The following is a 24270-nucleotide window of genomic DNA, read 5'->3' as shown; positions in this document are numbered from 1 at the left end:
AGATAGATGATAGATAGATGATAGATAGATAGATAGATAGATAGATAGATAGATGATAGATAGATGATAGATAGATGATAGATAGATGATAGATAGATAGATATAGATAGATAGATGATAGATGATAGATAGATAGATGATAGATAGATAGATAGATAGATAGATGATAGAGATAGATGATAGATAGATAATAGATAGATAGATATAGATGATAGATAGATAGATAGATAGATAGATAGATAGGTGATAGATAGATAGATGATAGATAGATGATAGATAGATACATAGATAGATAGATAGATAGATATAGATAGATAGATGATAGATATAGATAGATAGATAGATGGATGGATGGATGGATGGATGGATGGATGGAAGCAATACCGCAGCCCCATGCATGCAGAGAAGCACAGCACCTGCATCCTTAGGCTGAAGACTGTAGAATTAAATATTTTATGGGTGTGCAAAACAAACCCACCCTTGTAAACTGGAGGCAATTTATTTGTTTGTGTTGGAGAGGATGGAAAAATCAGTCTCTAACATTAAGCAGAGTGAAACAGCCACTTTGAATGGGAGATGCTGGGGGCGAGTGGGGGGTGGAGAGCTGCACGAAAACGCGGGTGGATATTTGTGGCAACGTAAAAAGCAAAAAAATGCAAACTGGTGTGAGTAATCTGGCAAACCAAACTTAAAAGTGAAAAATGGAGATACCCAAAACTGACAGATTTGCCTGTCTTTTTATCTGGCTGCCATTGCTGAGCAACACTCTTTTCCCTAAGGAAGAAGCATCTTCAACAAGCTTTACAGAAACACGGCTTCCCATCAGCATCCAAACAAGTGGTCATCTTTTCCCTTGACACAGCACAGTAGCTATTCCCTCATGCTGTGTTTCTCTGCCAGCAGCTCCCAAGAGAGATCCTTTTCTCAAACCAAAACAGATAATAAAACATTGTTGGTGATTTCAAACCCGACAATGTGCAATGCACAATTGCTCCTCCAGGGGACAGCAAGCTGTAAGGAATGGAGGCCACTTCAGACGCATGAGAGATTTTTCTGTGGTTAGAGGGCAGTCTTTCCTATTGCCCATCACAACGGCAATCAGAAAGAGAATTCATGGTTGCAATTGAGCAAATTCGCACAAAAATGTGTCCGCACAACTTAATCCAGGATTTGACATGCCCTGAATATATTTGTCTAGCTGGACATCCTGCCTGCTGGACTTTTCAGGGTTCATCAGCCCCATTTCCTTAATGGGGAGGGACGGTCATTTGGAGCATCCATCACCATCCTCCTGAATCTACTGAGATCACTGAAATAAAAGCAGGAGGGTTTTGGTGGAGCAATGACCCATCCCATATCCTTCTCCGTGCAGATCCTGGTATCTGGGAGCAAAGGAAGATTGCACAGGGATGAGTGTGCTGGCCATCAATGCATCTTTAAAGAGACCTTGATATTAAACGACATTACAAGTGTCCCTTCCTTAGTGAGGAAGCTCTTGCTGCTTCCGGGGCTGGCAAGAGATATGAGAGCCATCCACTCACTTTTGCCTCTGCCTAAGAGAGAACGTGGCCTTCAAGTTGAATAGGTTGCCAGCCCCTAAAATAATCTCACTGCAAGGCAAGATAAAGGCTTGGAGAAAATGAGGGCACTTGGGGCGTTCACATTCATTAGGGCAGGCCTCCTCCAGGAAAAGGATTTCGCCCTGTCCTAGACTGGGCGGATAGAAAGCAGGAGGTCCCAAGGAGTGGATGTTTTGCTTCAGAAATAAAGTGTTTCCTTTCATTCTGCACCAGCCGGGCCTCTGCCAGAAACTTAATTGCTTGCAGATGACTCTTTTTCTTTCATGGTCTGCCAGACTGAAACTTGTTTGGGGCATGGCGGGGGGGGGGGGGGAGCTCCGCCATGTGGCCTTTGAGGTGGAGAAAGAGATGTTCATTCTTGATATTTGTGCCATATGCTGCTTCCAAGTTTCATGGTGGGCCCTTTGCATTTTGAAAGGAGCTTTAGTCTGGTCTTGTTGGGTTGGGAGACCCACTCAAAGAAAGAGGAGGAATGTAGGTCTTCCAGGCAGGTGGAGACCAAGGTACTAGAGGTGCTTAGGATAGGGTTACCAGACCTCCCCGGTTCCCGGGGACAGTCCCTGGATTTGCAAATCTGTACCCAGACAAATTATGTCCCCAGATTTGCAAATCTGTTCCCGGGAAATATGGCAGCGGCAGCCTCAGCAGCCCAGAGCCAGCCTGGTAGCACAGTTGGTTCTGGCTGGTTTCAGGAGCTGCTTGCTGCCGTGGCGCCCACTGTTTTCCCTGCACCACAGCAGTGAGCAGCAAGCAGCGAGCAGCTCCTGAAGCCAGCCAGAGCCAACTGCGCTACCAGGCTGGCCCCTCCTGGGCAACGGCCGCCTGCCCGTGACTCTCGAGCCTCCCCTGATCTGTCAAAACAAAGGGGGAAGAGGGAAGGAGACCAGGAAAGGCTCAGGAGACATGGGCGTGTGGCGTGCCATTGCCCAGGTAAAAGGTAAAGGGACCCCTGACCATTAGGTCCAGTTGTGACCCACTCTGGGATTGAGGCGCTCATCTCGCTTTATTGGCCAAAGGAGCCGGCGTACAGCTTCCGGGTCATGTGGCCAGCATGACTAAGCCGCTTCTGGCAAACCAAAGCAGTGCATGGAAACACCGTTTACCTTCCCACCGGAGCAGTACCTATTTAACTACTTGCACTTTGACGTGCTTTCGAACTGCTAGGTTGGCAGGAGCTGGGACCGAGCAACTGGAGCTCACCCCGTCACGGGGATTCGAACTGCCGACCTTATGATCGGCAAGTCCTAGGCTTTGTGGTTTAACCCAAAACTCTGTGCATTTATGTTTCACATGGTGCGAAAGAAGGGCTTTTCACCTTTATACAATATGCATGTCTGCTTGGGCCCAGGGTCTTTTGCCTCACCATTCCCACTACTGACTCCCTGTTGCTACTCAGCTTCAGGGGGAAAAAAAGGGTCACCGGATTCATTGAAAAAAATCTGGGAACCATAGCTTAAGAACAAGAGGAAAACTTTGCTGCTGGATCAAGCCAGCAACCTATCTAGTCCCGCTTCCCATTCTCACATTGGCCAACCAGATGCCCCAATGAGAAGCCTGCAAGCAGGACATGAGCACAACTGCAGCACTCCACATGTGCCTCCAGCGATGGACTTAGACTGTAACCATCATGGCTAGTAGCCATTGATCGTTTCCTCCTCCTCCATGACAGTTGAGGGACTTGGGTATGTTTAGCCTGGAGAGGAGAAGATGACTGAGAGCTGATATGAGAGTCATCTTCAAATACCTGAAGGGCTGTCATGTGAAAGATCTAGCAAGCTTGGTTTCTGCAGCTTCAGAGGGGAGGGCCCAAACCAATGGATTCAAATTACAAGAAAGGAGATTGAGGCTGAACATTGGGAAGAACTTTTTGAGGGCAAGAGCGGTTTGACGGTGGAGTGGACTCCCTTGGAAAGGAGTGGACTCTCCTTGGTTGGAGGTTTTCAAACGGAGGTTGGATGCTCATCTGTCAGGGATTCTTCAGCTGTGATTTCCTGCATTGTAGACTTTGGACTTGGTGACCACTAGTTTGCCAGTGGGGAAAGCAGAATGCTCATCTAGGTAAGAGGTAGGGAACAACAGGCCTGGGGGAGTGGGGAGGGGATCTGTCCCTCCAGCTCTCTCTATCACAAGCCGCTATGGAAGCAATAACTTACCCTTACTGTTGCCTCCAGCTACTGAGGTTCCATACCGGAGCTAGTTGCCAGTGTTATAACCTGTACTGTTGAGAATACAAAGATCAGCAAGCAATGACATTGGGGTGGAGATTTGGAAAGTGACAATTTGTTACCTAAAGGGATGCTTATTTATGGGACTTTTAACCCACATTGCTGAATAATTAGCAGGCCAGGCATCACCAAACAGGGACATTGCCTTGTTTGTTCAATCTAGCCTTCCATTGGCTCTAGTAGATTTCTAGCTTCTGTGCAATAATCATGTGAGGTTCAACCGTTGCAGGAAAGCCACACTGCGGTATGAGTGCATTAAAATTTCAGAAAGCTTTTTGCAGATTTTGTGGGTGTGAAAAGCAAGAGCATGGCTCCTCCTGCTTTTTCTGATTTACAGTGGTACCTCGGGTTAAGAACTTAATTCGTTCTGCAGATCTGTTCTTAACCTGAAACTGTTCTTAACCTGAAGCACCACTTTACCTAATGGGGCCTCCTGCTGCCGTCGTGCCGCCGGAACACAGTTTCTGTTCTCATCCTGAAGCAAAGTTCTTAACTGCAGGGCCTGCTCCCTTCCAGGGCCTTCTCCAACTGGCCCAGGGGGCGTGGCCCAGGCCCTTATTTGGAACAAACTTTTGGGGAAGTGTGGGAAGTGTTCTGCCATTGCTTCCCTGTTCCAGGTGGTTAATGTGCTTTAAAATGTCCTCAAGCAGTCGGTGGCAGTTTAAATGTTTATTTCTTTTTTTCCTTTTTTCCTTTGTTGGGGGTGGGTGGGATGGATATTTGGTTGGGGATTAATTTTAGTATAATTGTTCTGTCCCTTTTTTGTTGTTGTTGTTTTATTGGTTCTGTATAGTTTGTGTTTTGTTTTTAAGGGGCGGGATCAGGGCTGCCTGGGAGTGAGGCCCCAGCCAACACGATGGCTGGGACAAGTCCCACAGAGGGGGAAGCACTGGGACATCCGATCTTGGTGATCATGGGCAGGAGGCGGAGTTACGCTACGACCAGACCATGTCATTACCGAGGAGGCAGGTTTAGTCGTTGTTTGAAGACTATCCCTGCCTCCAGGTCTGGCCTTGACCAGATGGATACTGGAATCAACAGGGGAAACCCACATGACCTGAAGGTGTTGCTGTGTAATGCCAGGTCAATGATGAATAAAACCACTGCCATCCATGACCTGATTGTGGATGGAGGATTTGACCTGGCATGTGTGACAGAGACCTGGTTGGATGAAGCAGATGGGCCTGTCCTTGCCGCTGCTTGCCCACCAGGTTTCTCTTACGCACAGCAACCCAGGTCATGTGGGTGGGGAGGGGGGGTTGCAGTGATTTTTAGGAAGTCACTAGCTTGCACCAGGCGTCCTACTGGGAAGATCCAGTTCTCTGAGTGCATGTTCTGGAAGTTGGGCAATAGGGGCAGTACAGGATTCCTATTGGTGTACCGACCTCCCCGCTGCACCAAGGATTCCCTGTCCGAGCTGCTTCATGACTTGGTGGATGTTCTCCTGGAGACACCTAGTTTGGTTGTCCTAGGGGATTTTAACATCCATGCCGATACGACCTTACAAGGGGCCGCTCGGGACTTCATGGAAAGCATGGCCTCCATGGGGCTGTCCCTGAATAAATTTGGCCCAACTCATAGTCATGGACATGCCTTAGACCTGGTATTCACCTCTAGTGACGTGGGTGATCTGACACTAAGTAAAAGTGAAACAAAAGAAGTGCCATCGTCAGATCACTTCCTGGTGCAACTGGACTTCTCCGCGACCCTTCCCCTCTGCAGGGAGGTGGGACCAATTCGGATGGTCCACCCCCGCCACTCAATGGATCCAAATGGTTTCCAGAGAGTGGTAGGGGATGCTTTATCCCAGGGGTGTCAAACTCAAATTCATCGGGGGCCGCACCAGCAGTTTGGTCACCCTCAAAGGGCCGGTTGTATCGGCCTAAAATATTTGAGCAGGCTGAGACCCCTGAAGTTGATGGGCTTTTACCGTATTTTTCGCTCTATTGGACGCACCGGACCACAGGACGCACCTAGTTTTTACAGGGGAAAATCAAGGAAAAAAATATTATCCCTCCCCCCCAGCCCCAAAGAGCAACGGACAGGCTGCGTGCAGCCTGTCTACTTCTCCCAGAGCTTCTCGGGGCTGCGGGGGAAGCCCGGGTTCCCCCACCAGCCCCAAAGAGCAAAGAAGCCAAGACAGCGCACGGGATCCATAGCCGCGCAACCTCTCCAGCCAGGAGCTAAACCTCTCCAGCGCGGCTAAAGAAGACAAGGCAGTGAGCGCGATCCATCCCACTCACTGCCCTGGCTTCCTCTTTAGCCTTGCGCAGCATCTTTAGTCTTGCGCAACGGTATGGATTGCGCCCGCTGTCCACCGGGGCTGGACTAGATGACTCCTGGGGTTCCCTTCCAACCCTGCAATTCTATGACCTCGGAAGGTGTTTGGGGTCTCCACCACTGGAGGCTTTTAAGCAGCGGTTGGGGGACCATCTGTCTGGCGTTCTTTAGCTGTGATTCCTACATTGTGAGGGGGCTGGGCTAGATGACCCTCGGGTGGCCCTCCCAACTCTATACAGTCCTACAGTTCTGCAGCAGGAGATCCACAGCCACTTAGAATCATAGAATCATAGAGTTGGAATAGACCACAAGGGCCATCAAGTCCAACCCCCTGCCAAGTAGGAAACACCATCAGAGCACTTCACACAATGCCCACACCATCAGAGCACTTCACACAATGCCCACCATCAGACCACTTCACACAATGCCCACTCCCAATTTTCATCTGAGAGACATGTGGCTTCAGTGTCTAGGCAGGTACCCCCCTACCTGCCACACTTCCCCCACCCCACTTAAGCTAAGGGAATTCCTGCCCAGAGAAGCTCCCAGGTGAGGCAAGGGTTAAGATCTACCTCTGGTAGATCTCTTGCGGCTGGAGAGGCATGCAAGGCTAAAGAGGAAGCCAGGGCAGTGGGATGGATCGCGCTCGCTGCCCTGGCTTCCTCATTAGCCTTGCGAAGCCTCCTCCCCCCCCCCCGGAGAGGCGCGCAAGTCTAAAGAGGAAGCCAGAGCAGCGAACGGGGATGGATCGCGTTCCCTGCCCTGGCTCCCTCTTTAGCCTTGCGAAGCCTCCCCCCCCCCCCTGGAGAGGCGCGCAAGTCTAAAGAGGAAGCCAGAGCAGCGAACGGGATGGATCGCGTTCCCTGCCCTGGCTCCCTCTTTAGCCTTGCGAAGCCTCCCCCCTCCCCCCCGCTGGAGAGGCGCGCAAGTCTAAAGAGGAAGCCAGGGCAGCGAACGGGATGGATCGCGTTCCCTGCCCTGGCTTCCTCTTTAGCCTTGCGAAGCCTCCTCCTCCCCCCCCCAGGCGCGCAAGGCTAAAGAGGAAGCCAAGGCAGCGAACGGGATGGATCGCGCTCGCTGCCCTGGCTTCCTCTTTAGCCTTGCGAAGCCTCCCCCCCCTGCCAGAGACGCGGCAGCCCGTGGGACGAGGCGGGCGGCCTGCGGGGTCGCGCCGGTGGGGGACCTCCGGAGGCGGCCTCTCTGCTCACCACCTCCTTCGTGCTGAAAGGCGACGCGGCGCACAACCAGGCGATGGTGCACTGGACGGGCGAGAACGGCGGCTACGCGGGCCACATGATGAGGTCTGGCGGGCCGGATTCGGCCCGCGGGCCTTGTGTTTGACACCCGTGCTTTATCCCATGTTGATGGCCTTTCAGCTGATTCCCCGGTGGCCCGCTGGAATGCGGAGTTAACCAGGGCTATCGACTGTCTGGCTCCGAAGTGCCCTCTCTGATTGCATGGAGCCTGGACAGCCCCGTGGTTTGCTTCGGAGCTGAGGGTGATGAAACAATCGCTGAGACGGCTAGAGCGTCGGTGGCAGAAAACTCACTCCAAATCTGACCGGACACAGGTTAGAGCTCAACGTCGAGCCTACCAAGTGGCGATAGTGACGGCGAAGAAGACTTTCTTCACCGCCTCTATTGCATCTGCAGAAAATAGTAGCAGGAGACTCTTTCAGGTGGTTCGCAATTTAACGGAACCACCCTTACCACCGGGGCCTTGTAAAGACCCCAAGATCTCCTGCAACGATTTTTTTTGCAGATAAAATCACTCATATTCGGAAGGAGCTAGACACCACCGTGGGAGCAGGGCTGGGGCGGGAGAGTGCTAGAGCTCTGTCTGGTCAAGTTGCATGGAATCAATTTCAATCCGTTACCCCCGAGGATGTGGACAGGCTGCTTGGACGCGTGAAACCAACCACCTGTCTCCTTGATCCTTGCCCATCCTGGCTAATAAAAGCAAGCCGGGAAGGGCTGGGCGATGGGCTCTGCGGGGTGGTGAATGCTTCCCTCTGTGAGGGAACATTCCCAGATCCGCTGAAAGAGGCGGTCATTAAACCGCTTCTTAAAAAACCATCTTTAGACCCGGCCAGTATGGCCAACTATCTCCCAGTCTCCAATCTTCCATTCTTGGGCAAGGTGATTGAGCACGTGGTTGCTGAACAACTCCAGGCATGCCTGGAGGATGCGGACCATTTGGATCCCTTCCAATCGGGATTCAGGCCTCATCATGGGACTGAAACTGCCTTGGTCGCGATGGTTGATGATCTCCGGAGAGCTAGGGACAAAGGTAAGAGTTGTTTCCTAGTTCTGCTGGATCTCTCAGCAGCCTTTGATACAATCGACCATAACATCCTTCTGGACCGTCTAGAGGGGCTGGGAGCTGGGGGCACTGTTATACAGTGGTTTCGCTCCTTCCTCCTGGGCCATGTTCAGAAAGTGGTGGGGGGGGATAAGTGTTCAGATCCCATGGCCCTCACTTGTGGGGTGCCTCAGGGTTCCGTCCTCTCCCCCATGCTTTTTAACATCTATATGAAGCCACTGGGAGAGATCATCAGGGGGTTTGGACTGGGTGTCCATCAATATGCAGATGATACCCAGCTCTACCTCTCAAATCAGAACCAGTGAAGGCGGTGAAGGTCCTGTGTCAGTGCCTGGAGGCGGTTAGAGGATGGATGGCAGCTAATGGATTGAAGTTGAATCCTGACAAGACAGAAGTACTGTTTTTGGGGGACAGGGGGCGGGCTGGTGTGGAGGACTCCCTGGTCCTGAATGGGGTAACTGTGCCCCTGAAGGACCAGGTGCGCAGCCTGGGAGTCATTTTGGACTCACAGCTGTCCATGGAGGCGCAGGTCAATTCTGTATCCAGGACAGCTGTCTACCAACTCCACCTGGTACGCAGGCTGAGACCCTACCTGCCTGCGGACTGTCTTGCCAGAGTGGTGCATGCTCTAGTTATCTCCTGCTTGGACAACTGCAATGCGCTCTACGTGGGGCTACCTTTGAAGGTGACTCGGAAACTACAACTAATCCAGAATGCGGCAGCTAGACTGGTGACTGGGGGCGGCCGCCGAGACCACATTACACCGGTCTTGAAAGACCTACATTGGCTCCCAGTACGTTTCTGAGCACAATTCAAAGTGCTGGTGCTGACCTTTAAAGCCCTAAATGGCCTCGGTCCAGTATACCTGAAGGAGCGTCTCCACCCCCATCATTCTGCCCGGATGCTGAGGTCCAGGGCCAAGGGCCTTCTGGCGGTTCCCTCATTGCGAGAAGCAAAGCTACAGGGAACCAGGCAGAGGGCCTTCTCGGTAGTGGCACCCGCCCTGTGGAACGCCCTCCCATCAGATGTCAAAGCGATAAATAACTACCTGACATTCAGAAGACATCTTAAGGCAGCCCTGTTCAGGGAAGTTTTTAATCTGTGATATTTTAGTGTATTTTTGGTTTCTATGGAAGCCGCCCAGAGTGGCTGGGGAAACCCAGCCAGATGGGTGGGGTACAAATAATAAATTATTATTATTATTATTATTATTATTATTATTATTATTATTATTATTAACCCAAGGTACTATTTCTGAGACAGCGGAGTCTGTAAACTGAAGCGTCTGTAACCAGGGGTACCACTGTATTTGCTACTTGCTCAAGGCAGGAGGTTACATCACAGAAACTCTTGAGGTCAATGGAGAAAAGTGAGTGCCCCCCTCAAAACATAGCTATGGTGTAATCACTTGGAATGGGATCAAAGGTAAAATGCCAGGGGAAAGCCCCCTCACCCCAGCTGAAAACCCAGGGAGGTTATTGTTGGATCGGTGGTGCCTTGGTAGTTAGTGATGTGGATTGGAGCCTCTGCTAAAGAGCAGGAATTGGGGGTCCTCACAGCTGCAAAAATCCCACAGTCAGAAAAGCATCCAAAAAGCACATGTTAACATAAAAGAATATAAATCTATGCACAATCTATTACCACAGCGTTTAGACCTTGCATTAGTTTGGTTGCTATGCCAGTTGCTAGAATATGGTTACCAGATTTTTTTCAATGAACTTGCAAAGCCCTTCTTTCGTACGCTGTGAAACATAAATGCGCAGAGTTTTTAAAAAACTGGGCAACAACCACCCACCCATGACTCCCGAGCCTCCCCCGATCAGTCAAAACGAAGGGGGAAGGGGGCAGTAAATCTGTCCCCAGTTCCCCTTTGGCAGCGGTGGCAGCAGTGGCAGTCAGCAGCCCGGAGCCAGCCTGGTAGCACAGTTGGCTCTGGCTGGCTTCAGGAGCTGCTCGCTGCCCGCTGCCATGGCACCCGCCATTTTTCCTCGCCGGAAGTTCCTGAAGCCAGCCAGAGCTGCTGCTGCCACTGCCACATTTCCCTGGGACAGATTTGCAAATCGGGGGACATTCTGGGGACGGAATTTGTCCGGGGACAGATTTGCAAGTTCGAGGGCTGTCCCTGGGAACCGGGGACGTCTGGTAACCCTATGCTTGAAGCCACGGGAGGGCAGAGTGCTGCTCTTTTGCTCAAATCCTGCTTGGGAGTTTTCCACTGGGGGCATCTGGTGCTGTGGGAACGTGGTGCTGGACTACGTGGCCACTGGTCTGATCCATCAGGTGCTTCTTGTGAACTGGGCTTGAGTGCCTTCTGCAAGCAGGTCATTGGATTTTGAAGGCGGTGGGAGCTGCTGCTCTCATTGCAGTTGGTGGTTTCTTGATTGATGCTTCTTGTTGCCTGTAGAGTCCAAGGAACAGGGCAGGTGATACATCAAAGAGAGTGGCTTCTAAAAACATTTCTTTGGGCAGTTCCAGTGTGCCGAAGAGCTGCAACACATACGCAGAACCTGAGATAAGCAGGAAAATTCCACTGGGCTGTAAATTGAGTTGACTGCCAAATAGCAAAATTATACCCTGGGGGGCCATAAAGTGTTCCTGGTATATTTTTGTTTTTGAAAAGGAAACTGGAGAGTCTTGGAGACTAAGAGCAGAAGTCTCTCTCCTGCCCAGACCCCAACTCCCCCCCCCCACCTCACTTTTAAAAGTCAAAGGGCCATGGAAGTTTTATGCTCAGAACATGATTGGTAGGAGATTTAGGACGGGGGGAAAATACATCTTCGTGCATTACTTAATTGACTGGTGGAATCTCTTGCCAAAAGGAGGAATGGGCAAACCTACAGAGCAGGAGGAGAGGTCTATCAACAGTCATTATGCTTAAGTAGAACCTCAGTGTTCAGAAGCAGTCTACCGCAGCATACTAGTTGCTGGGTGTAGTGATAGGAAAGGGCTACATTCTCCAGGCCATTCTTGTGGTCTTCCTGGAGAAATCTCTGGGCTGCAGGGTGCTTGTCTAGGTAGAACTTTTGCCTGATCCAGCACTCAGAAAATGACCTCTTGGATGGGGAACTCTAAAACAAGCGACTGAGAAAGAAAAAAAGAAACAAATTTTCAGCAAAGTAAACAGAGAGAGTGTTTCAAATTGATTCAAATGGGAATTCAAATGTGTCTTTATTTCAGGTCTTTTCTGCAACTAGACAGTATATTGTTGGTGGTTGTTGTTAGTTTGTTTTGTTCTTGTATTTGGCATTTTTATCTTGCATTTTTATGCTGTGAACTGCCCTGAGATATTTGGATGAAGGGCGGTATACAAATTAAATGAATAAATATCTGATTAAGGCAAGGTTGTGGGAGAAATCTGATTCAGCTCACCTTTAAAGGCCTACTTACTACCAAATCCACTATGCGAACTGAAGCACAGCCGTCCTTCAAAATTCACACTTCTTCGAATTTTGCAGTGCAGTTCTCCAGCTGAGTGATGGGGTACAAAAAATGCATATTCTGAGGGTGAAGCACACAAATGAATGCATATATTGATGAAAATAACATACAAAACAATGCATGATATTAGGGAACATCGCTCTGCAGAAAAATGTGCAAAGGTAAAATTGCACATAAAAAGGTATATACAGTTGGAAGAAATTCACACAGTGGCTCTATGATACAACTTTAAACAGTCATGGCTTTCTGCAAAGACTTCTGCAACCTGCTTTTTTGTTAAAGGTGCTGAGAGTTGTTAGGAGACCCTGTATTCCAGAACTACAATTTTCAGAGTTCCCTGGGGGAAAGGGCTTGATTGTTAAGTCACGCTGGAAATTATATTTCTGTGGGAGGAATAAAGATCTCTCAATGATTCTCAGCACCCTTAGCAAACCAAAATTCTCTAGGGGAAGCAATGGCTGTTTAAAGTGGTATCATAGTGCTTTAAAGGTATGGCACAAATACACTTGTGAATTCTCATGGGAACTTGAGAAAATAAGGGGAGGAGGAATTGCAAGCTGATGTAGATATGTGGAAAAATGAAGACCTGAGAGAAACCAAAACTGACAGATTCACCTGTCCCTACTTACAATTAAGCCCCCCCCCCCAACATTTAGCAGCCTGCCTGCTCTCAGACAACTAACTCCCTCTGTGTCAGTCGCTGCCTGGGCTTGAACCAGGAGCCCATGGGGCTTCGTCCACAGCCACCTTGGGTAGTGAGCCACCAGCGGATCCCTTGGCTCGCAGGACCTAGAGTTGGGGTGAGGAGCCTGTAGCTGGATTCAAATGAAAAGACAGGAGATTCCAACTAAAAATTTGGAAGAACTTTCTCTGTGTAAGAGCTGTTCAACAGTGGAACAAACTCCCTTGCAAGGCAATCCATTGATGGAGGTGTTCAAACAGAGGTTGGGTGGCCACCTGTCAGGGCTACTTTAGCTGTGACCCCTGTGTTGCAGGGGGCTGGACTAGATGGCCTTTAAAGGATCCCTTCCATACCCTCCAGCATTGCTGTGATGAAAATAGGGATGTCCTAAATACTACTACAACTATTACTATTACTACTAATGCTATTTATACCCCACCAATCTGACTGGGTTTCCCCAGCCACTCTGGGCAGCTTCCAACATATATAAAAACATAAAACATTAAACTTTTTTTTAATATAAAAAAACCCTTCCCTATACAGCAGGCATGGCCAAACTTGGCCCTCCAGTTGTTTTCAGACTCCAATTCCTATCATCCCTGACCAATGGTCCTGTTAGCTAGGGATGACGGGAGTTGTAGTCCCAAAACAGCTGGAGGGCCAAGTTTGGCCATGCCTGCTATAGAGGAGTGCCTTCAGATGGCTCGGGGGCTGGATAACTCCATATCCTCCCTCTGATGGAAATAGGGACATCCTAAGGAAAAGTGTGGCATTCTGGAATCAGATCAGAAACTGAGACGACTTCCGTAAATCTGGGACTGTCCCTAGAAAATAGGGACACTTGGAGGCTCTGCCCTTCCCGCTCCACAATTCTGACTTGCTGTTCCTTGACCACAACTCTCATAACCTCTGGTCACTGACCATGCAGGCTGTAGAGCTGCAGGTTCCCAACACCTTTGCTTGTGTGCCCTTCCACGATGGTCATTGGCTCTTTTCAAAAGGGAGACTCGCTCTTCTGGCATGGCCTCTGCCTGGCCCATTTGACCCCACAACTGGATCTGGGAGAAACCTGGTGCCAACACAAAGCTGGTGTTCTCCCCTTGTAATATGGGCACATCAGGTTCAGAGATAACCATAGCTAGAAGGGGCCAGCCCTAGGGTGGGGTTCACCATGACCCTGGCACCCTATCCAATGTGAAAGAGCAGTCTGCTTGTATGTACATCCAGCCCTGTGACAGAAAGATAGCAAAGCTATTCAGAGAGTAGGCTTGTGAAGTTGCATTTTTTTGGCAGATTTTTATGGATACGAGGGCCAGGCAATTTTGTTTCTGTTGGCTGGGGATTCTTGGGTCGGAACAGAGTTCACGGCAGGGGGCACAGGTTGCCCAGGGCATCAGCAGTCACTGGGTAGCAATGTGTCCCCTGCCAGCTCTTGTGAATGATTGATCTCGGCCTCTCTGTAGCTGGCAGAGCCCTCGGGCTATGAAAGGCTGTTCTCACTCGGGAAGCAAACAAACCAATATTAGTGTCTCCCTGCAGCCATCTTAGAATTTTCTCTGGTGCTGACCCAGCAATTTCTGACGATCTTGCACAAACCACCGCAAGTTGAGGAATAAATCTGAGCTCTCAGAAGTCCAATTGCAAGCAACATTTCCACCCTCCCCCTAGAAAATGGGGTGGTGGGGATTGCAGCAAAGCCTTTTAGGGACAGGAGCAAACTGCAATGTTCAGTGATTAGAAATCTCTCTTGAGCCAGAGAACCTTAAGGTAATTTTTGCTGAATGTCAGGCTATTTCTATCTGAGTGTAGTTTTAATGAGTGTAATAGAATGAAGCTGAAGGAAAAAGTTATCTAGTGGGAACATTCAGCTTGGATTTTCTGGACCATTGTGAAACACCAGTTTGTATGTGTGAAGTTCTCAAACAGCTTTGAGGAGCTCTCTGGCAGCCTCCGTCTTTACAACAGCACCGTTCCATTGTCACAGCCCAGAAGCCATTTTGTTTTTCCCACAGTGCCCTGGAGTGCACCAGAGCATTGTGGACCAAAATGACAGCCACCACACACAAAAATGGCAGTTCTGACCATAGCTGTCAACGTTTTTCCTTTTTTTAAGGGAAATTCCCTTATTCCGAATAGGATTCCTCACAAGAAAAGGGAAAAGTTGACAGCTATGGTTCTGACTGAACATGAAAAAGGGCAAAATCACGTAAAGTTCTCCTGGTGAGCCCCACTTCAATTCTGTGGGATTACCAACCTCATATAACAAACATGCTTGAATCTAATCAATGCATGAAGGGGTTAAGATGACAGAGTACAGTGGTACCTTGGGTTAAGAACTTAATTCGTTCTGGAGGTCAGTTCTTAACCTGAAGCAAAGTTCTTAACCCGAGGTACTATTTCTGGGCTAGCAGAGTCTGTAACCTGAAGCGTCTGTATCCCGAGGTACCACTGTAAATGTCCTTCAAGTCTTAGGTCACTTTGGGAATAGGTAATCAAGCCTGTGTCCCCTCTCAGTCCACCTGATGAACTCAGTGTGTGAAGAGACTAGCATGTGAAGAACATGTGGTCTTTTTCTATGCTATAAGAAGAGGGAATGTTGGAAGGAACTTGGAAGGGGATATTTTAAAGGTCCAACAACCTAAATTTTCACACTTTACTCAGCTGCATATTTTGCAATTTTAAATCACTGCTGGGGTTTTCCCAGCAAAGAGTACTTGCTCCAAACTTGGACCCTGGCATCATCCTTATTAGGTAGTGGGTTGACAAAGCAGACCACACAGAGATTTCTCCAAGTGATTCTTTATAGCAAGCTGGAACTGAACTGAACTGAACTGAACTGAACAGCCCTAAATTAACTGATGTGGACCTGAGTGAAAACTATATACACAATACCCCTGGTGGCCAGGGTGAGAACTTCAATACATAACAATCCTGGATCTTGGACTTCTTATTTTCGACTATCTTCTTTTCTGTGCCACCAATGAATCCCTCAAAGGGACTGGCATATTTGAGGGGGACCCTTTGCTCAGCACAGTCCACTTGATGGCATGTTGGTCATGGCTGGGACTTGGGAGTGGTTTTACAACCAATCACTCTTCAATTGAAACTTTGGGATTAGTAGCTCTTTGAGGGGGAAAGGGTTCACCTAACAACTGCCTGATATCAACAGGTGGGGAGTTCCAAAGTGCAGGGGTGCTGCCGCACCAAAAGGTGGAATTCTTACAAACCAAAGACTGCATTGGAGACCTCCTGCGTGCAAAGTAGGTGTTCTGCCACTGAGCCACATTTCAGCTCCCAGCACAGTTAGTAGAGCATGAGACCCTTAATCTCAGGGTTGTGGGGTTCAAACCCCAGCTTGGGTAAAATATTCCTGCACTGCAGGGGGTTGGACTAGATGATCCTTGCGGTCCCTTCCAACTCTACAGTTCTATGATCCTATGATCATGCCTCACCTCAAGCTGCTGCCCACCAGGCAGTCCAGCCACACCAGTCAGAACAATGACCACGACCCTGGCGTCTTTTTTTCTTGGCTCCCCTTTGACAGCTGCCTCCAGCTCAGCCTTCACACGAGGAGGGATGCACCCCCCCATATTGGCCATCCATGATTTGTCACCACCACCATTAATCATTCCCATTGTGCTTCCGTTCTGCTCTAACAGGGAGTGGTGGTGGTTGGGGAGAGTATCATTAATCTTTTTATATAAGGGCCCTTATCTTCTCTGAAGCACTTCTGTGAGACTGGCCATTTTTCCCCACCACTTACTGGCTCCTTGAAATGCTTCTTGTGTTTTGCGGGAGAGGGAGCCTTGCTCTCTTGTCTCTTGCTGAGAGAGCAGCCTCTTCGGCCAGCAGGTAAATATTAAAAGGAGCTCCCAGAGGTGGGGTGGTAGAGAAGGCGCAGGCACCCCCCCCATCCGCACCCCACAGGAAGAGCAGGAGTCATCTGTCAGCCAGCTGTGTTCTTGTTTGCTTGACCTGAACATGATGTGTTGATTGGCCCGCTCCGCAGGGCCTTCAGAAAGTTACTTTAGGGTGCCTCGTGTGGAGCTGCAAAACCTGGCCTGGACTCTTAGGAGGAAGGATGACTGAAGACCAGCTGCAGGAGAACAACAGGGGGAGGAGCAATACCATGCCTCTGCCCTAATTGGGGGCTTCCTGGGGCAACCAGGGTTGGTGGCCATCTGCCAAGGGTTCTTTAGCTGCACTGCAGGTGGTTGAACTCCTTCGGAGCTGCCTTCTTACCCTACAGTTCTATGGTTATGTGACTGCTGTGGGAAGCAGGATGGCAGACTCGCCAGCTATTCACGGTTCGAAGTACAGCCTCCCTATTCAGAAGCAGTCTACCTCAGAGTACCATCCAGTGGTGATGATGTAAAACTATTGTCTGTGAACTTCTCATTCCATCATGGATTCAGTGAGATCCAGCTGCCAAGCTCCGCTCTCTTGCTTCTGAGATACCACACCATAAAAATACTACCTGGGCAAACATGGTTTCATATGGATTCTTTATATCTTTATGACATTTATCTCCTGCCTTGTCTCAGGGCTGCAAACCATGCATTTGCAAAACAATACACTTAAAAAATAAGCTAAGGAACACATTTAAACAATTTAAAAGCACCTTCCTTTGTTATTTTTGCCTCTTTATGATGCACACTTCCTCAGTGCAAGCGTCTGCTGTGCATATTTTGGCCAGAGAACTGCATCAACAAAATCTGGAGAAGCATGACATTTTAGGGAGTTTGCACATTGCTTCGAGAAACAGAAATTGGGCAGCTTCAGGTTCAGCTTTGAGCTGAACTTCTCTTTCCTACCCCCTACCTCAAAGGGGTTCATGGTGGAGACGAGGCAGGCAGTGCTAGCCAGCTGGAAACCACGAGGACAAACAAGTGAGACCCAGACATCCCTAGTGGCGGGAGTCCAGTCCAGGATTTCCCCCTTCTTAACTTGCTCACAATCTCCTGCTTCCTTTTTCCAACTCTTGAAAAAAGAGCTTATCTTTGAAGAGGAGAAGGGGGTGGGAATGGATATGGTGTGTTTATATTGCCTGCTGCTGAGAATGTTGGTTCGGGAGCCATGGACTGTGTTCCTGGCTTTTATTTCTGAAATAGCCCATGGCTGCCTTTGAGGACCCCCAATTTCTAAATTGTTATTTCTCCCTACTCCTCTTCTCCTTCCCTCCCTCCCTCCCTCCCTCCCTCCTCCCCCTCCTTTTTTATAAAAAAATAATAATTACTTTCTTCTGTAAACTGAGAAGGTAGAAAGATCCGGGTGGGGGCTGGCCTTGCACATAAGAGAGAGATCTAAAAAGAAAGAGAGAGAGCGTGAGGCGAGAAGACATGTCGGTCAACGGTAGGAGAAGTTGTGGGAGACCCTCTTACTACTACCGTCTACTGCGGAGGTCACGTCTACAGAGGCAGCGGAGCCGGTCCAGAAGCAGGAACAGGCCACTGAGCCGGGGTAATTTTCTCTAGCCGATGTTTTCCTTGGTTGAAACGGTAAACCACTTTTTTCCTTTTCTCAATCTGCTGGTTGATAAGGCGCATGGATAAGACTGGGGTCCCGGGATTTACGAAAGGACTAACCAACGGCAGATACACGGTGTGGAACTCTGTTGGTGCAAGGAGGATGCAAACTTTTGGATTGCTCAGCTGAGAACTATTTCCAGGTGGGATGCCAGGTTGCTCTGTTGCACCTTGAAGGGAAAAAAAGATTTGTTATGCCTCGACCGAATTGTCAGATTATAAGCAGAAACAAGTGAATTTTGCTTTTATCCCCCTTCCCACATACTCTTTTGTTCCTCTCATTATCTCCCTGGTTTGCTGTGCCCCTCCCCCTGGATTTTGATTCAATTAGAAGAATATCTTGCAATTGCAGAGAGTTGGACTAGTTGATACTTCTGCATTGCAGGAGATTGGACTAGATGACTAGATGGCTAGATGACTAGAACAATTCTCCAGTTCTAGAGTTCTGGAATCAGAGCTTGTGAGTTTACCTTGGGCTTTCCATTCCTTCAGTCAAGGGTATCACTAGGTACCGTACTTAGATGACTCAGGGTGCAAGCCCATGGCACAAAATGTCACTCTGGGGAAGTTGAGATGGTGAGTGGCTGGAAGCTCTGCAATGCTCCCAGCTATGTTAGAGAGATGTTTTTGAGCTTTCTTTTATAGGAAACTCACCAAAATCTCCACTTCCAACATGGGTTACCATACGTCCGGACGTAACTCTAAGCTATGATATAAGCAAATGTTAATTTTTCTTTTTCCAATTATAGGGTGTGTGTGTGTGTGTGTGTGTGTTTGTGTGTGTGTGTGGGAAAAGGCAAGAGCAAAAGGCAGGGTTGGGTGTGGGGGGGACACAGTGTTGGCAGATTCAGGATAGATAAAAAGAGGTGCTTCTTCAAGCAGCATGATGATGATGATGATGATGATGATTTATTTATACCCCACCCATCTGGTTGGGTCTCTCCAGCCACTCTGGGTGGCTTCCTACAAAGTATTAAAATACAATAGTCTGTTAAACATTAAAAGCTTCCCTAAAGGGGGCTGCCTTCAGATGTCTTCTAAAAGTCTGGTAGTTGTTGTTCTTTTTGACATCTGGTGGGTGGGCGTTCTACAGGGCGGGTGCCACTACCGAGAAGGTCCTCTGCCTGGTTCCCTGTTACTTGGCTTCTCGCAGTGAGGGAACCACCAGAAGGCCCTCAGAGCTGAACCTCAGTGTCCTGGCAGAACAATGGGGGTGGAGACGCTCCTTCAGATATACTGGACCGAGGCCGTTTAGGGCTTTAAAGGTCAGCAAACTATGGAACTCCTTTCCCCAGAAGGCAGTGATGGCCACCAACTTGGATGGCTTTAGAAGACAATTCATGGAGAAGGATAGTGTTGTTGATGGCTGTTAGCCACCATAACTACGCTCTGCCTCCACATTCGGAGGCAGCAATGCTTTTCAATGCTGCTTTCTGGAAGCACATGGACTAAGATTGCCCTCATACTTTGGTCCTGCTTGCTGGTCACACACTGTGCGAACAGGATGTTGGACCAGATGGGTCATTGGCCTGATCCAGCAGGGCTCTTCTAAAGTTGGTATGAAGGACAAAATGGTTTGCACGCAAACACACACAATGTCCTCCACTGCACCTGAAAACAGCAGAATAGTTCCTGAGTTGTAGGCCAGGCTGTGTGGCACACACGCAAGAGGACTTGCAGCAGGAAGGACAGCAGGAGGACTGTCCCCCCTGCCGCCCAGCACCTGCCATCTGAGGCAGCAGCCTCTCTCTGCCTCATGGTAGGGTCAGCCCCATCCCAGTTTGCCTCTTAATTGTGCCCCTACATTCACTTTATGTGTATTTCCTTTCCTCTAAGCCTCTCCAGGTTGTATCCAGCTAAGTGCAGACTTGTTGAATTGATGAACCAAAGTTAGTCATGTACATCAAGAAACTCTGGTGGATCTACTCCTATTTGGGCTCCTATTTGGCTACATCCAACAAAATGCTGGATGGAACCCAGTGTTGATGGAATCATAGACTTAATGTCCAAAGCTTAGAACCAGGGTATACAGTGGTACCTCAGGTTAAGTACTTAATTTGTTCCAGAGGTCCGTTCTTAACCTGAAACTGTTCTTAACCTGAAGCACCACTTTAGCTAATGGGGCCTCCTGCTGCCACTGCACCGCCAGAGCACGATTTCTCTTCTCATCCTGAAGCAAAGTTCTTAACCCGAGGTAATATTTCTGTATTAGCGGAGTCTGTAACCTGAAGCGTATGTAACCTGAGGGACCACTGTACTTGAGTGTCTGCATAGATCTTCAGCAGGGGACCTCCTGTGGGTGTCTCAGCTGTCTGAGGGCCTCATGGGTGGTTACAATGTGGGGCAGTTTCCCCTTGGTAGGGCATGAGACTCCTAATCTCAGGTTAATGGGTTTGATCCCCACATTGGGCAAAAGATTCCTAAGTGCAGGGGATTGGACTCTATAGCTCTATGGTTCTGTGATTCAGGGGGCTGCTTTGTTCTCGTTATTATTTCAGCACCAGGCAGAGACTTTTATTACTTTCTCAAACATTTTGAATGCCATTTTAATTCTGCTGACTGTTTTATGACGCGCTCTGGGATCTCACAGCCTTTTCCATTTATTAATAATGTTGTGCTGGCATTTCCATTTTAATTGTTTTGCTGTTTCTTGTAAACCGCCCTGGGTATAAAAATACCTTATAATAAATAATCGCTAAATAATAAGGGCAGTGCCAATATTCCTTCTTCAAAAACCTTGTGTGTGGAGTGCCTAAAACACTGCTAAATGGAAGTCCTGGTCAAACAGTTGTATCTTTTCTTGCACACTGACCCTCATTCTCCTGCACACCAGTGCAACTCCCATATTTTAGGGACTTTAGGGAATTTTTGCTTTAGGGTAAAGGTAAGAGGTGGCGAGAAAAACATATGCAGTTGTGAATGACACCTCTCTCGTAACACTAGACCTCGTGGACATCCAATGAAGTCAAATCTTGGAGGATTTAAGGCAGATAAAGGGAAGTCCTTCTTGATGCAGCGCAGAGTTAAACCAGAGATCTCTCTCCTGCAGGGAGGCACTGCTGGCCACTAACTTGGGTGGCTTTAAAAGAGGGTTAGACAAATTCATGGAGGAGAAAGATATCAGTGGCCCCTATCCATGATGGCGATGCTCTGCCTCCACAGTCAGAGGCAGCAATGCTTCTGAATACCAGGAACTACAGGAAGAGAGAGGGCTTTTGTACTTGGGTCCTGCCAATCGGTTTCCCATTGGGGCATCTGGGTAATAATAATAATAATAATAATAATAATAATAATAATAATAATAATAATAAAAAAATTATTTGTACCCCGCCCACTCTAGACAGCTTCCAACAAAGATTAAGAATACATTGAAATTTCACACATTAAAAACTTCCCTGAACAGGGCTGCCTTCAGATGTCTTCTAAAAGTCTGGTAGTTGTTGTTCTCTTTGACATTCTGGTGGGAGGGTGTTCCACAGGGAGGGCGCCACTACTGAGAAGGCCCTCTGCCTGCTTCCCTGTAGCTTGGCTTCTCGCAGTGAGGGAACCACCAGAAGGCCCTCAGCGGTGGACCTCAGTGTCTGGGCAGAACGATGGGGGTGGAGACACTCCTTCAGGTATATTGGGCTGAGGACAGGATGCTGGACGAGATGGGCCATGGGCCTGATCCAGCAGAATCTTCTTATGTCCTTAGAAATATACTTATTTGCATATTATATTGATACTCTTCTTTTCCTCCCAGGGCCTCAAGATGGTTCTCATCTTTCCATCCCTTGCCCAATCTTATCCTCACAACATCCCTGTGAAATAGGTTCAGCTGAGGTCACTCAGTGGTCACCCTCCATGGCTGAGGGGAGAATCTCAACCTGCATTTCTTTTTAAAAAAACAACCCAAAGTGACTATTAAATAGATGAATACTATTTGCTCAGTCCCTGCTCCTGCCAACCTAGCAGTTTGAAAGCACGTCAAAGTGCAAGTAGATAAATAGGTACCGCTCGGGCGGGAAGGTACACGGCGTTTCCGTGCGCTGCTCTGGTTCGCCAGAAGTGGCTTAGTCATGCTGGCCACATGACCCGGAAGCTGTACAATGGCTCCCTCGGCCAATAAAGCGAGATGAGCGCCGCAACCCCAGAGTCGGTCACGAGTGGACCTAATGGTCAGGGGTCCCTTTACCTTTACATTTTTATGGCATAAAAAGGCTGTTGCTTTCATACCCCACTGCTTGGCCACTGTGGGGGAGAAATATGCTGGACCAGATGCTGGATCCAGATGTTGGGCTTTTCCTTGAGGCCCCACTTCCAACTCTGTAATTCCCATTGATTTGAAACTCCCTGATGGTTACCTGGGGAGAGGTGGGGATCCTCGTCTTCTCTGGAAGTCAAGGTTACCTGCAGAGTTCCTTTCAACTAAAAACAAACAAACGGGATGCTGAACAGATTGGTTGGAAGGTCTTGGGAATCTTGAGGCTACCAATATATGGCTGCCCTGAAGTTCTTGTCATTTGTGGTTGAAAACGATACACAGTGGTATCTTGGGTCACATACGCTTCAGGTTACATACGCTTCAGGTTACATACGCTTCAGGTTACAGAATCCACTAACCCAGAAATAGTGCTTCAGGTTAAGAACTTTGCTTCAGGATGAGAACAGAAATCGTGCTCCGGCAGCAACGGGAGGCCCCATTAGCTAAAGTGGTGCTTCAGGTTAAGAACAGTTTCAGGTTAAGTACGGACCTCCGGAACGAATTAAGTACTTAACCCGAGGTACCACTGTATGAGAAGCATACTTGATGAAAGTAGATTCCTGACTTACTGGGTTGGCAAAATCTATCTCCTGTCTCCCCCTCCAATTTTTTAAAAATTCATTGCATATAAGCTCCAACGTTTTTCCTCCTAGGTGCTCAAAGTGGCACAGCGCATGGTTCTCGCCCTCCTCATTTAATCTCCACAACAACCCTGCGAAGTGGGTTAGCCAGGGGGAAACAGTGACCGGCCCAAGGCTTCATGTGGCCAAGTGGGGATATAAACCCTGGCCTCCCAGGTCTTGACCTGGCACTCAAACCCAGGGGTCAGCAAACTTTTTCAGCAGGGGGCTGGTCCACTGTCCCTCAGACCTTGTGGGGGGCCGGACTATATGTGTGTGTGTGTGTGTGTGTGTGTGTGTGTGTGTGTGTGTGTATTCTTCAAATTTTTAAATTCATTTTATAACACAAATAAAAAACACAAACAGAAAATACAAACAAGTTCTTGTCATATCCAAATTGTCTAAACATTGTTAGGTGGGCTTCCCCAAGTACTTCACCTGGAGTACTGTGTCCAGTTCTGGGCACCACAGTTCAAGAAGGACACTGACAAACTGGAACGTGTCCAGAGGAGGGCAACCAAAATGGTCAAAGGCCTGGAAACGATGCCTTATGAGGAACGGTTAAGGGAGCTGGGCATGTTCAGCCTGGAGAAGAGGAGGTTAAGGGGTGATATGATAGCCATGTTCAAATATATAAAAGGATGTCACATAGAGGAGGGAGAAAGGTTGTTTTCTGCTGCTCCAGAGAAGCGGACACGGAGCAATGGATCCAAACTACAAGAAAGAAGATTCCACCTAAACATTAGGAAGAACTTCCTGACAGTAAGAGCTGTTCGACAGTGGAATTTGCTGCCAAGGAGTGTGGTGGAGTCTCCTACTTTGGAGGTCTTTAAGCAGAGGCTTGACAACCATATGTCAGGAGTGCTCTGATGGTGTTTCCTGCTTGGCAGGGGGTTGGACTCGATGGCCCTTGTGGTCTCTTCCAACTCTGTGATTCTATGATTCTAAGTCCCACCTATCTGCTTTTCATTTTACTTCATCTTTAGCAGTTTACATATATCATAATTTCTAACCATCTCCCCCCCCACTTACTTTAACCATAAAAAACTTCACATTTTCTCACTTATAAAATACACTATCTTCTATTTCTAACCCTACCACCTATATCCACTTCCAAAGCTATTCTAAGATTTAAATATTAACTTGTTTTTTTTTCAAATATTCCTTAAACTTCTTCCAATCTTCTTCCACCTTCTCTTCTCTCTGGTCTTGGAGTCTTCCGGTCAGTTCGGCAAGTTCCATATAGTCCATCATCTTCATCTGCCATTATGGACTATATTTTGAAGGGGGAAAATGAACGAATTCCTATACCCCACAAATAACCCAGAGGTGCATTTTAAATAAAAGCACACATT

The 24270-nt window shown here is 48.4% G+C and overlaps 1 protein-coding gene and 1 long non-coding RNA gene across 8 annotated transcripts in view; one reads left to right on the top strand and one right to left on the bottom strand.

The window, feature by feature from the left end:
* The window catches only part of LOC308579117, a 522075-nt gene that overhangs the window by 48739 nt on the left and 449066 nt on the right, over positions 1 to 24270 (bottom strand). The gene's annotated exons all lie outside the window — the stretch shown is intronic.
* The window catches only part of DAB2IP (DAB2 interacting protein), a 319383-nt gene that overhangs the window by 41276 nt on the left and 253837 nt on the right, over positions 1 to 24270 (top strand). For 3 of the 7 annotated variants that reach the window (XM_081179660.1, XM_081179664.1, XM_081179663.1), the window contains exon 1: positions 17779 to 17987. The exons of 1 other annotated variant lie outside the window; for it this stretch is intronic. In XM_081179660.1, the coding sequence (XP_081035786.1) occupies positions 17867 to 17987 (121 nt within the window). In that variant the 5' untranslated portion in view covers positions 17779 to 17866. Of the gene's footprint in view, positions 1 to 17778; positions 17988 to 18079; positions 18196 to 24270 lie in introns of those variants that run through there. 3 more of the 7 variants (XM_081179661.1, XM_081179658.1, XM_081179666.1) reach the window with 2 other exon arrangements.

Source organism: Podarcis bocagei (genome assembly GCF_964188305.1).
Source record: "Podarcis bocagei genome assembly, chromosome: Z".
Lineage (NCBI taxonomy): Eukaryota > Metazoa > Chordata > Lepidosauria > Squamata > Lacertidae > Podarcis > Podarcis bocagei.
This window is presented reverse-complemented; position numbering and strand designations above follow the sequence as displayed.